Source organism: Dreissena polymorpha, chromosome 2 (genome assembly GCF_020536995.1).
Source record: "Dreissena polymorpha isolate Duluth1 chromosome 2, UMN_Dpol_1.0, whole genome shotgun sequence".
NCBI lineage: Eukaryota > Metazoa > Mollusca > Bivalvia > Myida > Dreissenidae > Dreissena > Dreissena polymorpha.
This window is the reverse complement of record NC_068356.1, coordinates 99,268,253-99,285,901: the sequence shown is the minus strand read 5'-3', so window position 1 is coordinate 99,285,901 and position 17,649 is coordinate 99,268,253. Positions and strand designations below refer to the sequence as shown.

Sequence of the window (17,649 nt, the reverse complement as noted above, 5' to 3'; positions counted from 1 at the left end):
TATGCCAGCTTGCCCTCTGCGCGTGCCGCCTTCATAATTGGCACCAGCTTTCTTCTTTTCTCCATTACTTCCGGGGGATACTGTTCAGCGATGCCAAATGGGGTTCCTTTTAACTGATTGGCTGCTTTCCGCACCTTTTCCTTATCTGGGAAAAACGCAAATTTGGCCACAATTGGTCTCACCTTGTCTTGTCTGAAAGCTCCCACTCTGTGTGCCCTGTGAATCTTTATTTCCTCTTTTGCATTTTGAATATGTAGTTTGGTGACAATAAAGTCCAAAATAGTGTTCTCGCAGATTTCATTTTGTTCTTCCGGTATTCTAAAAAACAGAAGGTTGTCCCGCATACTTCGGCATTTCAGATCAGTTACCTCCGCCTGAAGTTTCGATTCCTTGGCGACATGGTTATTCAAACTCTATCGAGTCCGATTCCTGGTTAGATCCAGTACTTGGTGTCTTTGGGAGGATATAATGAGAACTCCCACATTGGGGATCGCACATATGAACGCCCTGTCGCTAGGCGGACACCATATCTATAACACCACGGCATTCTCACATAGAGGATAATTGGATGTTTATTGGTTTCGGTTGGTAATCGATTTTAGTTGCACAATAAATAAGAAAGCTTCTTATTTGCACACATTACGGCGCCAATTGTGAAAATACCGGTATTTATTTTTATGCAGTCATGAGTTGAACAAAAGAACACTATATCAACAAGTTTCCTTTAAAGTTAATGCTTTTTCAAAGTTTTCTTACTGTCAAGTTCTTTTCCCATTTGCTTTTTTGTACTGGTATTTATATGTTTGGTCTCAATAGCAAAAGCTTTTTGTTGAAGTTTACATGTAAAAAAAACACTTAAAAAACAAACAGCCCGTGGGCTTTTTTTCATTGTTTGTGTACTTGATGGGTGTATAAAAAGTAATAGTAATTATACAATTTACATACAAAATCTATAGTTGATATTTCCAGAATTTTACGATTATACTCAATATAACGATTTTTATATAGTAATCCCAGAAATTACTTACCTAAATTGAGCAAGTTATGAAACTCTGGTCGTTGGCGTCCGTTACGCTGAACGTGCGAAGTGACGCCCCGTCAGCAATCCGTCGGCACGCGCCGGCGATAGCGTAGCGGGAGGTCCGGTAAAAACCGGTTTCTAAAGCAATATGTAGGTTTATTGTGATCTTCTTATAAATCTGGAAACTTCATTACCTGTTTGAAGCAATAGCGAAAACAGAAGAGTAACACATGACGTTCTAAAAATATGCAGGACCGCGACGTCAAACCATAGAATCATTTCTTTACAGGTTTTTAATAGAGAACGAATTTCATCTTTCAAGCTTCTGTGACATTTACATTTGACGTTTTTGCCTTAAAAATTAAGGGCGTCATATGTAACCAGCATACCCATTTTTATGATCGTAAGTCCAAGCGTTCTCTTGATATCGAAGGGAAAAGAAATTGATTAGGGACCGACCGACCAACTTTGAATCATCAGGCGATTTATTGCATCAATATATCTTACGGACGATTCCGGAACTAGTCCATGTATCACGATTGTTGAGATCTATCTAACCGAGAAATCCGGACCAAATCGATGTATCACTATTCCGACCGACCGACGTACTTTTCGAACAGTGGAATACCAAATACAACGGAATGAGTGCTAGAATGTATATTGAGAAAAATTATGACAGTGCAAAACACATGTTTTTTGTCAATAGTTTAAACGCTAAACGTTCACATCGACTTCAGTAAACAGTATTTACTAAATAATAAACGATAAACGATTAACTTATTCGAAAACATGTTTTAACAAATGATTAAATCGTTTTTCAGTTATTCATTATTATTATGTTTACGTCATCGGCTATATTGATGGTCCTTGATGACGTCACAGTGTTGATAGCATCAGTGCACGTGACGGTGATCGTTTAACTCGTAGCAGAGTCGTAATCAAGCAGGGCAATCGTCTTGACGTCGAACCCTTTAAAAAAAGCACCTAATTAACCATGATGGCTTAGCAAAAGGTGTCACCGATATTTAAACCATTTTAGCATCTCTTTGACACTTGTCGGACCGTATTTGGTACAAAAACGAATATGTACAAGTTTGTACCATATTCGGCCGAATATGGTACAACTGTCTAATTGTACCATATACGTATCTGCAGTTTTGGGGTAAAATGCCTGACCGAATATGGTACAAACTTGTACCATATTCGGATGAAAAATGTACCACATTCGTTCCGAATATGATACACACTCATCATCGTAATCATCATCATCATCATCATCGTTATCTCATCATCATCATCATCATCATCATCATCGTTATCTCATCATCATCATCATCATCATCATCATCATCATCATCATCATCATCATCATCATCATCACATCAATTATCAACACCCCAATGATCATCATCGTTGTTATCTTTACCAACACCACCATCATCATCACCATCAAAACCAACATCATCATATCCATTATCATGATCGTAATGGTGATCACAAAAGTTTTTTTTGTGATGATAATGACAGCGATGTTTTCGGTCGATAATGAGGATGTTGTGATGATGATGACGACGATGAGAATATCATCATCATCATCGGCCAATAAACATCGCCATCATCATCATCACAAATATTTTGTTATCATCATCATCATTATCATCATCGTCGGCCGATAAACATCGCCGTCATCATCATCTAAAAACTTATCATCATCATTATAACCATCATCATCGTCCGATAAACATCGCTGTCATCATCATCCCAAAACGTTTGTTATCATCATCATCATCATCATTATCATCATCATCATCATCATCACCACAATCATCAAACCCCAATCATCATAACCACTGTCATCATCATCACCACCACCATCATCATCACAATTTTTTTACCATCATCATCATCACAAATGTTTTGTCATCATCATCATCACATATTCATTTTACATTTTGTATTTTATAATTTTTTTCATTCAAGAGATTCAACAAACTTGTACTTTTTTCATTTATTGGTATACTGACAGGATTTTTCAAAGTAATATTGAAGAACATAGAACAGCATTTAAATTTTAATCCAACTGTAGCATTTTGACAAGACATAATATACATATATACATTCATTTTAGTAGCAGCCAAAATATCCCAAATGTGCTTCGTAAAAAGTTACCAGTAAATGAGCAAATGACAACATATTTCCGGTAGAAGAACATAATCATCAATCACAAAAATAACATAACAGGTTTCCAAACACCGATATACATGTATATTTCACCTGTAATGTCTGTACATGACATCTATGATATCATACCAACCGATTCCACTAACACGCAAACGCAGCCATGCGTTTGCCCATTTTGGCCCCTTGATGATTTCTTTTATTGCCGAAATAAGACCGCTGCTTCTGCCCGCTCTTGTTAATAGGAAACGAACGCTAACAGGATTTCTGTTACTAGTATCTAGTCCAATATCCGGCCGAATGTAAATTCTAGGTGTTTGCAAACTCATTGACCTTATTAAATCTCTAAAGGGTTTGCCGACCTTCGCCAACACAAACTGGATTGACGGGTTTGATTGTATGCAGAACTTAAAAATTTCAACTTGAATGTGAAGTGGTAACATCAGAAATGGAAAAGTCGTTCGCTTCTGTGCCCTCCTATTGTTTATCATATCTTGAAGCTCTTTCAGGGCTGAACACACAGAGACGTCACCGTTGTCGCCAGAGTCACCGTTGTCGCCGGAGTCACCGTTGTCGCCAGACGCAGCGTTGTCGCCGGAGTCACCGTTGTCGCCGGAGTCACCGTTGTCGCTGGAGTCACCGTTGTCGCCGGAGTCACCGTTGTCGCAAGAGTCACCGTTGTCGCCAGACGCAGCGTTGTCGCCAGATGCAGTGTTGTCACCAGACGCAGCGTTGTCGCCGGAGTCACCGTTGTCGCCAGACGCAGCGTTGTCGCCGGAGTCACCGTTGTCGCCGGAGTCACCGTTGTCGCCGGAGTCACCGTTGTCGCTGGAGTCACCGTTGTCGCCGGAGTCACCGTTGTCGCAAGAGTCACCGTTGTCGCCAGACGCAGCGTTGTCGCCAGATGCAGTGTTGTCGCCAGACGCAGCGGTGTCGCCGGAGTCACCGTTGTCGCCAGAGTCACCGTTGTCGCCAGACGCAGCGTTGTCGCCTGACGCAGCGTTGTCGCCAGACGCAGCGCTGTCGCCAGAGTCACCGTTGTCATACGACTGTTCTAAGCGTGATATTATGTCCTTGTACACGCGTTGATTGATACGGATACTAACGTAATGCATGCCAAATCCTTCTGGGAAATACCCCAATGCAATTGTTCCAACATCACCATCGAACTTTCCATCTGCTGACACAATTGATGAGTGTTCTAGTCCTCGGGTAGAAACTACCAGGCACTGCAAATTATATTCTCTCATAAGTGCAATGAGCGTGAGGTTGTCGCCGTATGTCCCATTCTTAGACATATTCTTAACGTATTCATCAAATGTTTCATCATAGACAAAAGTTTCATAGAAATATCTGTTTTCTACAATGTGATGGACTGCTTCCTTACGTAAAGCATCTACGTCTTTGTATATACCAATTTTACCAAGTTGATGCGATATAGCAGCAAATTGACAATTTCCATCCGGATTTGGGTCCATGGCAATATTCACCCCATCCAACACATGCTGATTTTCATGGTGTGTTAAAACATGATAGTACTTAGTTCTGTGATTTTGTTTCTCTGAGCGGTTCTGTTTTAATGAATGTTTTTTAATTTTTCGTTGTTTCTCTAACGCAACAGTTAGGCTAGTCATGTTTTCGACCCCAACCGATTTGCTTACGAATCCAAGTTCGGGTTTGTTCGGTACTTGAAATGACACGATATAAACACCATTTCGTTTTACTGTTTCTACCTTGCCTTCGATAACATATCTTTTGGTTGGCACCCTGGATTTTCGAAAGGGATAGCGAATTAATACTGTCTCTCCTACTTTGTACTTGCTTGGGGAAGTTGCGTTTTTCAACAGCGACCTGTAAGCCTTTTTATTTGCTCGCCGTATGGTTTTCTTTATTTCACGAGAACTATGACGTTCTTTGGTAAAAACATGACTTCTTCCGTAGTAGGCTTCAAAGGGCGTGAGACCCCCAAGAACTCGTTTGAAACTTGTGTTTATGGCATAGGCTAAATCTTGAAGCCCTTCGACCCAGTTAAATCCACGTTTACTTTTTGTTGCAAATAGAATCTTGGCCTTTATAACACTGTTTGACCTTTCACACTTGCCCTGTGATTGAGGATGATACGGCCTACTATTGATCATTTTGATGTTGTACTTGTTCAACAAAAGTTTCATACTAGGGCCTTTAAATTCCAGTCCGTTGTCACATTGGATGATGTCAGGGGCAAGGTTAACCATCAACACGTCCTCTAATGCCTTTGCAACTTCACGCGAACTCTTCGTTTTCAGGGGTTTTGGCATAACGTACCTAGAATAAACGTCCACGACTTGTAGAATATAACTGTATGTGGACCCCTTGTAGCTAACACTTTGATTTTTCATGTTAATTATGTCAATCTGCCATCTTTTGCCTGGTTCCTCTTCTGTAATTGTCTTTGGCTTTGGCTTGTTTGTAAATCTCGGATACTTCTCATGGTAATACTTGCTATTGTACAGTATTTCAAGGATAGCTTGTTCCGAGAACCCCGTGTAATTTACTTTCAGTTTGTTGTAAATAACCCTTGCTCCACATCCTTTGTTTTCCATGAACATCTTCTCAACAAATCTAGGAGGATCTTCTTTCACCAGGACTTGCTTTCCGCCACACAATAAAGAACCCCGGTCACCAAGCTCGAAGTCCTTACGTTTTCTAATCATGGCCAAACAATTATTCTCTTCAGGTGTCCGTTTCTTCACAGGGACATCGAACGATCCGTTTAAACATCTGACAATAATGTCGTACTTCGACCTGGGCAAGCACCCTAATTGCTTCCTTTTTCTCCTAATTGCTTCCTTCATCTGAAATAATATAATAAGTTATTATACATTTATACTTCATTAGTTAATAGAGCTTGTATTGAACACCGCGTGTCGAAAACGAATGTCTCACGACATGAGCTGAGCTAAAATCACTCGTCTGATAGCTCCGCTAAAATTTACAATCCGAACTTCCGGGCAATATGCGCAATGAAAGTAGCAAGTACTTCATGTAAAGTTTCATTGAAATCCAACCGAATTCAAATTCAGGGGAAAAATAGCGGGCAAACTTATGGCGGTCAACGGACAAACGGTCTGTAGAAACCAATGCTACGTGGATGGAAGGGATATAAAGAAGGGGCCCTGGGGGCCTAGGTCGCTCACCAGAAGTCACGACTAGGCAGGGTTCGAAGGTCAAAGACCTATAAACTCCATAAAATTTAAAATGTTCAAATCTACAGATTACAGGAGCTCGATCTGATTTTGGTGGAAAATACTCTTTCGAAAAAATGACTGTAGCTTAAATATTTTAGCAGTTTAGGAGTTACGCACCCGGAAGGAATGCCACGCACAATTGGATAGACGGACGGACAACTGCAAATGCACTCTGAGGGGGGGGGGGGGGGGGGCATAAAACATAAAAATCAATGCATGTTAAAACATCAATGCATATTAAGACAACTGAAAATTAAAATTATGTACAGTACTTACTGTCAAGAATTCTTTTGAAGTTTGAAGAAAGTTTGGATTTCAATTCTTTCTAGTCGAAAATCACAACTTTTCTTGCCGACCGCCAAGTCAAATATGGTTACTGACTTCTGAGTAAGACTCGTGTGCAAAATTCCCGCCTTTTTAAAGCGGCACGTTATCAAAGAAAAAATCGGAAACTTCAAAGCTTTGTCGGCTTCTCAGCAATATGACGTCGGAACGACAAATCAACTTTACAAAGTAATGTTTAGGAATACAATCAACTTTACAAAGTAATTTTAGGAATATACAGTCACACCTGTCTAAAGCAGCCAGTCAAACATCCTTATTTTTGGAGAGATATATTCATTTAAAAGAGCTCAAAATCTCTTAAATCGGATTTTGGTGAAAATACACTTTCGAAAAAAAAAGTTTTAAAAATTTGAAAATTGCTATTATTGGTCTCCACGAAAGTGTCTGGCCCGCCCGGGAATCGAACCCAGGCCGCCTGCGTGCCAATCTGACGCGCAACCGACTGAGCTAGCCGGCGAAACAGTTACACAACCAGCAAAATCCATGTAAAGTGTGGTTAGGTTAGCTGTTTCTGTTACTGCTAGTTACGACGACGACGACGACGACGACGACGACGACGATGATGATGATGATGATGATGATGATGATGATGATGATGATGATGATACTTTTGTCACTTCCAATATTAGGTTAATACAATGTATTTGAGTTTGAAAAAAGTTTACACATCGGCAGACTATTTCATTTATTAAGAAATACATAATTTATGTACCATATACGTAGGCCATTTTCATTTTTATGAGTTTTTTTGGTATGTATCAAATACGTTTTGGCGAGCATAGAAAAACTTATTCCAACCGAATATGGTACAATGTTTGTACCATATTCGGTCGAAAATTGTACCATCTTCGGTCCGAGTATGGTACATTTGTACCATATTCGGCCGAATATGGTACAAATGTACCATATTCGTTTTTGTACCAAATACGGTCCGACAGACACTCGCATTAACAAAAATTCACCCACCTTCTCCTCACCATCATCAACATCCACCTCCTCCTCCTCCTCCTACTCATCATCATCATCATCACTATAACATCATCATCAAAAGCAGCAGCTGCAGCAGTATACTGATAATTATATTCCTACTACTCATCAACAAAACCACTATAACAATCATCATGACCATATTAATGGATTCACCACTATCACAATCATCATCATCATTAAAATAACGTCACTAAACTTACGTATTACCGTCACCAAACTAACGTAACGACGTCTGCACATTAACGTAATGACGTCACCAAACTTACGTTGAGCTCCGGTAGCGGTATCCACCTTGGTGATGCCAAACTTTGCACTCTCCGGCGCGTTGATGGAACAGGAAATAGCGTCATCCTGGTCGGTAACGGTGAACTGATGTACGGAAGTGCCCACTGGCGATAGGTCACCCAGCGGACCGGAAGTACCGGCAAAATTGGTTAGAACGGGGGCCTTTAATGAAGATTTACTCTTTTTTTTCAATTTGAAAGTAAACCATATGCCATATCTTAAGAATTATTTTTTATATAGAGAGGTAAAAAACAACTTGTGTAATGTATCCCATGATGTAGGCTATAATATCTAAGTCTACGCCCTTACAAACGGAATATATATCTTATATCTATGTCCATAGTGTTTTCGCTCAGTTATATCCATTATTATTTTATTTTTGGAATCACTGTCACAACTTTAGAAAATCGTCAAATATATAAAAAGTTAGTTTTTTCAATATTGTCCAAGCAATATAAGGCCATATTTTCTTAAAACAAACGCTTTTCTTCATTATACCGTTTGCTTCACATCGGGAACTAAAATATACAACTTCTATGTCTAGAATCGAACGTCTCCTGTACCGCAATCCTCACGCCCCCCCCCCCCGCCCCGCCCTCCCCTTTCGCCCGCCACGCTTTGGCGATCCACAAATGTGAATTATTTCATATATCTGTCATTGCATTGGCCAAATGCAACCGTCCATAGCTTAGGGATGTATTGGACGCTGCTTTCCGGACACATCAACGGACCGACAGACCGAGCTACTCCGAAACACTGCGTTCATGCGGTCTTCCGATTTCGGTGCTCATGTAGGAGAGAATACCGGTGAATTCGATAAAGAAATGAGCCGCGCTGGGGTAAAACGGGGCTTAATGCATGTGCGTTAAGTGTCGCACCAGATTTATCTGTCTAGTCTGCAGAGGCTGATCAGGGACGACACTTTCCGCTTTAACAGGATTTGTTGATAAAAAAGAGAATTTCTTTAAAGCCTCTATAACGTTCAAAATCAAAGACAATTTCATAAAAATTTTGGTAAAATAAAGTTATAGCGATAGCCACAATTTCAACGCTAGATGTCATATGATAACATATATTTTTGTAGATAAAAAATTGCTCGTTTTTATTTATTTGTGACACAATTAATTCCATTTTAATTTCCCGCAAACATATCTATTCATACGAAACACGAACACTAAAATGGTACCATGTTAGTGTTAATGTGTCGTATGAATACATATCGTTGCGGGAAACTAAAATGGAATTAAATATGCAAAACAATAATAAAAACGAGCATTTTGTGTCTACAAACATCTATTTTACCAGACCACATCTGGCGTTGAAATTTCGGCAATTGCCATTAGGAACACTGATTTTTAATTGTTCAACTTTATTTTACGAAATATTGCACGAAATTTTCGTTGATTTTGAGTAGTAATGGGGCTTTAAAAGTAAAATGCCGTACAAGCGGACTGCAGAGGCTAATCTCAGATGACACTGTACGCACTTGCATTAAGCCCCGTTTTCCCAGAGCGCCGCTTTAATGTACACGTACCGCGTCCGAAATGTCCACCTTGTAACTGCTGGTGATTTGGTCCGTCCCGTCACTGCACGTGATCGTCATGGATTCTACAGCGGTGACGTCATGATTCAGCGTACTCGCTGACCCCGCCTTCAGCCAAAGTTCGTAGGCTGCAAATAAAACAAATTGCAAACTTTTACTAGTTGACAATAATACTGCAAGAACTAAAATTATAAATTATTGAATAAAATCAGAGTTATTTAATAAAAACGAAAATTATATGAAAATTATATATAAATATAATAAGAAATAACACATATTTAAATATAAATAATTCATTAACATATTCAAATAAGTGCAAAAGTACATTTTTTATTAAATAAGTTCAAAATATGAAAACAGTGAAAACATAGTCAGCCTAAATGTTTAAAGAAAATAAAAATAAAACTCACTATATGTATCAGTATGAACTATCCAAAGAGTGTTTTTATTGTTGGTCAGATGACTCGTTTAGAGAAAATAGAGCGTAATTCTTGTTCATTAAAAATAATCACATAGCAGCCTGTGCAGTCCGCACAGGCTTATTAGGGACGACACTTTCCGCCTTAATGGAAAGTTTCGTTTATAGGCATTTCCGAAACGAAACTCCAGTGCAGGCGGGGCGTACTTTTTTAAAGTGTTTTCTTATATTTGTAAATAATACGAACCTGATCCAACCGTTTTGATTTCAAACTTGGTGTTATCGACTGTGCACGTAATTGGGTTCGTGTCCGTGACGTCAAATGCATAGCCGTTGTCGTGACGTCACTGATCGGGGTCGGGTGAACGGTCAGAAGAGAAACCGGAACAAACACCGGGGCCTAGAGAGTAGAGGTCAATTAATTTAGAAAAATTCACTCATTAAGTAGTTGCATTACATAAACTCAACCAGAAACGATAAACGTTTTATATAATTTTTGAATCACTTTATTTATAGACTTCTTAAACCGCTAACAAAATGCTAAGTAGAAGATGTCTGATACTTAAACATCTTAAGAGCAATTTATTAAATAAATACATTTATATGAGTATTGTCAAGTTGTTTAAGTAAATAATCGTTCACATTTACCAAACTACTATAATTAGGTATACTTGTACTTATAATATGAAATCTTCAAATTGTATTAGATTTTGAATGTATGGCTTTCAATTAAATCAAAAATATGTGATATATGTTTTCCTGTAGTTTATAGAGAAAAATATGCAATATTATTACTTATTTCGAACAGAAAAAAACTATTACTGAGACAAAAAGTGAATTCTTTCATTACCTTTTACGATCAAATGACGGATGTATTATTCCCGCGAAGGTCTTAAGTTTAAACCTCTTAAAATGTTAATAAACTGTTAAAAAGAATTAAATAACAAGACAATAATTTTGTACATCCGCTTGTAATGACATAGAAAATAAATATATTCACTCATTCATGAACATATTTTTTAATTAAATGGGACTAGGGATATTTCTGAAATAATCACGTAATGACCTAAAAACGATGTAATTTTACAGTAAAAAGTGAACATGAGCGAAAGTTTTCACTTTCATCAAAACAGTAGATTATCATATTTAAAAAGCATTAATAATATTAAGCAATAATTGAATTAATATTTCATTTATGGTTCACTGATATTCCCCAATAAATAAAAAGAAAAATAAGGTAAGCTCACACAATGTTTTACTCTGATAGATCTGGCATGCACCGAATTTAGCACTACTTTTAGAGCAAAATTAGCTTGGACAAAATACCCACATAAGACTAGCTTATTATCGTCGACCAGGATTATAACTGAAATTAATCTTAAATCACAAGTCAACTTGTTTCGACGTCAGCTTTCTTAAACGACACACTGTTCTTGACGTCACGTTGTGTATGACGTCACGCGATTTCTGACGGGTCACTGATGACGTTACACTTACTGTATTCGTAACGGTGACTGTAATTGTTCAGGTGGCGGTGTCGCCGCAGCGGTCGATGGCAGTGATAGTCAGTGGATAACTTCCGGCACTCAAGGAGGCGCCGCTGCGAATATCATCTGAAAATTTGAATTGATATATATTGTTAAAGAATAAGGTATGGAGATAACCAGGGTTTTTTCACTAGACAATGTCGTCTAGATTTTTTTTATTTATTTGAAAAGCCGTACCTATACATGTACTATGAAAACTAAGTACTGGAGGACAACGGCATACAACTATGTACATAAAGTAGTTGCTACGCCTGAAGAAGTTAAATACTGTTGAACAAGTTAAGGCATTGTAATGTTCACGTGCTGTCACTGTAAGTAACAAATGCCCCCAAAGAATTATTTTGACCCAAACGTGTGATATTGACCTTTTCTTTCTTGTCCTTTGAGATAGCAGCCAAGTTTTTGAATGCCATAATATAAAGTTCATCAGTGGTTGGCAAAATTATGGATTATAATGCATTGTTGTTGTTGGGTTTTTTTTCCAATCAAAATCAAGTCTGGTAATCGGCCCCATTCCCAATGGAAAAAGGTATATTTTTTTCGAAATAGGAGCTAAAAATTCCCAATAGAAAGTTTGCGAAAATAATTGATCTCAATATTTTGTCCATTTCTCATCCATATGAGCTCAACCTTAGTATATATAATACTGAAATCACTTATGTTCTCAATTTTGAAGCATCTTTTAGCAATACAATTACAACACTGATTCCCCAATTTAGGCAAAATGACGCAAATTTTCCCCATCCAAAGGGACACGGCCTCATTCCAAAATGGTAAAGAAAAACACACACTGTCGGTCAACTCTTGAAATCAAGAAAATTCATGTCCCACGTTCTCAAGAAAATTCATGTCCAACGATATCAAGAAAATTCATGTCCCACGAAATCAATAAAAATCACGCCCCAAGAAATCAAGAAAAGTCATGTCCCACGAAATCAATAAAATTCATGTCCCACGAAATTAAGATAATTCATGTCCCACGAATAATAATGAGTTTACAATATTCGAAGACCGGCTCATATCTATCATAGGCTGATCATATATTTCCTTGCTGAAAATAATCGTTTCAAGACGTACATCCCGTGGCAGTCTTAACCACCGAGAAAAGGGAACTTCCGGTAGTCTTCATGACGCTGAAACCGGAAGTAACCGCCACGAGATCGGTTGTGTCCGCATCCGTGACGTCAATGGTGAATATCGGCTGTGACGTCTTAGTGTCGCTGATTGTGACGCTATCGTCCACGATTACTGGATCCTCATCTGAATACGCATAATGAAATAAATGCGAGCTCATAACATAACCATTAACTGATAATACAAATTATTTTCGGTTTTGTTTTTGTTTCATTTGTTTCTTCTTTGTATGTTTTTTCTTCTTTAAGACATACTCAGACTCGCAGCAATCGTATTGATTATATCGATAACGTCAATCACATCAAATCATATGAATCACTCAATCACACCAAACATAACAACCACATAAATCACATCAATGGCCAAAAGAACTTTAAAAAAAGGACAAAGTGAGCGACGACCAAACCAAATGTTGATAGACGTATCCTTTTTTCAAACGATGTAAATATGTGAGAATCCCGTCGCTGGCGATATACATAGACAACCGCTACTTACTGGCAGTCACAACCGCTCCGGCGGCGTAGGTATTGGCAGTATCCGGCGTCATCGCCCAGGGAACTTCCGTCCTAACGACCGGGGCCGCCAGCACCTGGTTCTGGGTGCTCGAACCCGCTGCGACGCTGGGAGGAATGAGCTCTGCACCGGATGTGTACCTGCGTAACAATAACAAATAGGGGAATTCCACTTCGACCCGATTTTCCACGATTTGTCCCGATTTCCAATATTTTGAGGTCGGGGACATTCTTAGCTCAATCGGCGAAGGTCCCAACTCATTCGTAGTTAGTCGCGGGCCGATCGTAAGTTATTCCCTCAACTCGTGAGGTCCGGAAAAATCGTGGCCAGATTTTAAACGTGTTTAAAATTTGACCAAGACAGAATTTAATCGCAGTTGACTCGTAACAGCGTCGTAGTGCGTTCTTGGGCGTCGTGATAGAATCGTAGGTAATTCGTGACTCAATCGGGAAATCGGTGATCACGTGATCTGTCTACGAATCAGTTACGACTTTGTCAAGACTCTCAAGAGTTCACCCCGAGTGATTTGCGAGCCCGCTAAGATTCTCGCGATTTAGTTACGAAACAGTTACGATTTTGTAAAGAATGATTAAGAATAATTATTTTTCTATCATGTTTTTTTGTCGAATAACCCACAGTAAGGAGTATAGATGCGTAGGAATTCAATCACGAATGCGGAGCACGAGTGCTTTGATAACACGAATCTATACTCCTTACTGTCGGTTATTCGACAACAAGCCATCATATAAAAATATTATTCATATTCTAACACGATTCGGATTGATTTGGTTCAAGCTTTTGGACGTGAAGTATATTTTTCAATACTCTGCCCCTCTTAGTACAAAGTTCACTATTTAGTGACGTCATTGAATTGTACAAACATATGACGTCGTTTTCATTCATAAATATTTTGCAAATTACATCACTTTCATTGAGAACAACACTAATAGAAACTAAATGAACACACGTGTATTAATTCTTTTGAAAAGCTGACATGCTATAAATGTTTTCTTAATTACGTTTCTTAAAAAAAAACATTCTTTGCAGGCGTGGTCAAGCCACTTATCACTAAATATACAATTTGTTGTTCATTACATTTATATACATGCTACATTTATTGCATTTCTTTTATAGCGGGATTTAGCACGTGCATTTTACTGCAATGTTTTCTTTATTTATTCGGAACTATTTTCGAAACATAAAGCTCCGCCCACAATTTATTGCAGAATAACCCACACTTGATTTCCTTCTATGTCTATAGAAAACAAGTCGCGTGCGGTGTTAGAATCAATATCAGTAGATATTAGCGCCGAATTAATGGGTGCGTTCGGTGAGGTCCTAGCTTAGTCGTGACCGATCTTCATCGTTCGTAGTACAGTCGCAGAAGATTCTTACACATCGTAGTGAAGTCGCGACCCTTTTTGCAAGACTTCAACCGAACCCCACGATTCGTCGTAACTCAATCGTACCAGTGTCGTAACTGAATCGTAGACTGTCACGAGTCTTCTCGATTCAATAAATGTGATAAATCGTAGCGAATCTTGGGCTTGTTTTCGTGGTGGAATAGGGCCAAAAGACAGTCAACTGGTAACACTATTCACTTTTTACCGCGATAGCAGCACTAACATTCACGGAAGGGCAGACCATCGGATACAATGTTTTCTATGAACCGGAAGTTTATGAAGTAAATAGTGTTCATTTATTCACACACATATGAACTGTTTTATATATCGTATATAAATATAACAATCTTAAATAAAAAACGGCCATGAACATGGAGTGATGTCACACATACCACCCTATGACGTCATCGATTTCAACCTCTACTGTACCCGTCGACAAAGGAGTGTTTAGTCCGACGGCGGCTGAAAATAAGCGAATTTGTATATTTAAAATACAAAATAAAGAACGACAAACTATTAAGTAAATCATGTGGAAGTTCTTTATTTATTGTTATGTTATTGCTCAGAATTTGTTCATTTTAAATACATTATTAGGACCGGAAGATTATTAAGAAAATCATGTGAACGTTCTTCGTTCTCTTCTGACAAACACTCAATATACATGTCTGATGTTCAATATTTTGCTGTGCCGTTTATGTTATTAGAATATCGGTGACTAAAATTGTGGCAACTGATTGTTTTAATTTATAACGAACATTTGTTAGGCGTAGGTGTATAACAGTGTACTTGTTCTATTCGTGAAAAAAATCAAAGTAAAACAAAATAATCGAAACGCCGAATGTCATTATTCCCTCTTTAATCTCAGTGTAAAGATATGCGGATTTTTTATATAACCTTCCGAGAATTAGCTTGTACTTTTGTGTGGAACTTGTTAAATAAAATCAAGTTAAGTTTGTCTGCTCTCCGTTACCTGTAAATGTTTGTTGCGCAATAAGTTCGTAACTTGATGTCGATGTCGGCCGCCATAGATGCATCGTGACGTCCCAAATTGACGTCACAAAGAATATCCAGTTGTTGAGCGTTCCGCAGCAAGGCGACTTGGAAGACCCAATAAAAAATGTCAGCCCTAAAAGTGGAAAGAGTTCAGATAAAAAATTATGTGTTAATTTACGTGTTTGTTATCAATAATCGTTTACGTGTTTGTCATCAATGACCGTTTACGTGTTTGGCATCAATGACCGTTTACGTGTATGTTATCAATTACATTGAGTTCACTTTGCATATATAACAATAACGATAAAACGGAGGAAAATATGTCTAAAACGACCTACCGATACCAGTTCCGGTATTGGCAATGTGCGCTCCGGGGTTATATGTCCCGATGTCGCCACATCCTTCTGTGAATGAGAAAACTTAGTGCTTTTAAACCTCGCAGCGCTTTGATAAACAAATAATAAAAGTTGTATCAATAGTTGTTGGAGTACAGAAGTAGTCACTTACAGAAGATCATCATCATCATCATCATCATCATCATCATCATCATCATCATCATCATCATCATCATCATCATCATCATCATCATCATCATCATCATCATCATCATCACAGTTATTTGTTTTTAAATTCAAATAAAAACAAAGTACATTGAATACAAGCTATTCCTAATTAAAGAAGCAGTAGTAGTAGTAGTAGTAGTTGTTGTTTTTGATATTTCATGTAAAAGTAGTTCTTTTTGTTGCTGTTGTTGTTGTTCTAAAAGAAAATTTGTTTGCTGATGATGTCGTCGGTGTTTGTCAAGATGATGGAAGTGGTACCGATACAGTTACTATATTAATGTCATTATTAAGGTGGTGTTGTTGATGATAATGATGAAATTTGACGTCACAATATCAATTTATACTTATTACATGCATATAAAATTGTCGTCAGAATGAAAACACTACCGAAAAACCTTCTTCTTTCCAAAACCTGCATGTTTAGGTTCTTTGAACTTGTTTACAAATCCTTTAAGTCCCTCCCCCCTTATAATATTTGTTCCCTTAAAGTCTTATTACTCTATCGAATGTTCCTTTGCTCGTGAAATAATTCCATTTGATGGATACGTTGTTTATCAATTGATAAAAGTTATGTAATTAAAAGTTCTGTATCTTTCTTGGTATAAAGCTCGTTTACTTCTCTACTATATTGCAACGCATGTAGAAAATCAGTTTATAACATTAGACGTCGATGACTTAAAACATTAGACGTAGATGATTTAAAAAAATAAACGTAGATGCGTATTTGCGAAATAAAATGTAACTGTTTAATAATACGTTATTTAATGTTGAACGTCAAAATTATTACAACTTATACAGCGGTGCATTTTAATCATATTAGAACTTAATTAAAATCAATCAATAAGAAAAGCCCACATCACTCTATCATCCATAAACTTGTTAATTTCTCCTTGTTTACGTTTGACGCACGTCTTTAAACCTTTCATTTGAAAATCGCTCATATTTCATAGAATAAAACCTGATTTATTTTCAAATAGATGCTGTATACAAGGGGAGGCGGAAAACTACAAGCAATGTGGAGCCTTCTTACACTCAAAGTGAAAATCAATAACTGCAATAGAAAGTGTATTAATGGTTAAACTTATTATGATAATCTCTGATCCATTCAAAAGAAGTAGCATCAATGCATGTTTATAATTGACACGACCAGACATTAAAATCATCGTAAACATTAAACATAAACAACCATTCATCAATGCTGTGAACAGATGGTTTAAATACGTAGACAGTCATAAATTGTGTTTACCTATTTTAATTACGTATGTGATCAATGAAATAAAATAAAATTGAATTAAATTAACTATGTATATATGCTTTATCATTCATACATATGGACTGTGCTCCGTGAAAAAGCGGTTTAATGCATGTGCGTAAAGTGCCGTCCCAGATTAGCCTGTGCTGTTCGCATAGACTTATCATTGACGACACTTTCCGCAAAATTTTGACTTTCTTGAAACGAAAATATCATGAAAGCGAAATGTCGTCCCTG

At 37.8% G+C, this 17,649-nt stretch overlaps 1 protein-coding gene across 1 annotated transcript; it reads right to left on the bottom strand.

The window, feature by feature from the left end:
* Positions 1-1,861: 1,861 nt before the first annotated feature.
* Positions 1,862-10,400, bottom strand: LOC127870463 (uncharacterized). Its single transcript, XM_052413052.1, has 4 exons — positions 10,255-10,400; positions 9,581-9,717; positions 8,028-8,208; positions 1,862-1,990 (listed from the first exon to the last, which is right to left on the bottom strand). Exons 2-4 carry the CDS (start codon positions 9,647-9,649, stop codon positions 1,938-1,940), a joined length of 303 nt encoding a protein of 100 aa, XP_052269012.1. The 5' UTR covers positions 9,650-9,717; positions 10,255-10,400; the 3' UTR covers positions 1,862-1,937.
* Between the last annotated feature and the right edge of the window lie 7,249 nt (positions 10,401-17,649).

What these genes read in the sequence shown, in the direction of transcription:
- LOC127870463 (XM_052413052.1), bottom strand. Translation starts at nt 9,649, where the DNA reads ATGACGATCACGTGCAGTGACGGGACGGACCAAATCACCAGCAGTTAC. An exon ending in AGGTGGACATTTCGGACGCG is followed by an intron (nt 8,209 to 9,580) that starts GTACGTGTACAT and finishes TCTTCATTAAAG; the next exon opens with GCCCCCGTTCTAACCAATTT. An exon ending in TACCGCTACCGGAGCTCAAC is followed by an intron (nt 1,991 to 8,027) that starts GTAAGTTTGGTG and finishes CTTTTTTTAAAG; the next exon opens with GGTTCGACGTCAAGACGATT.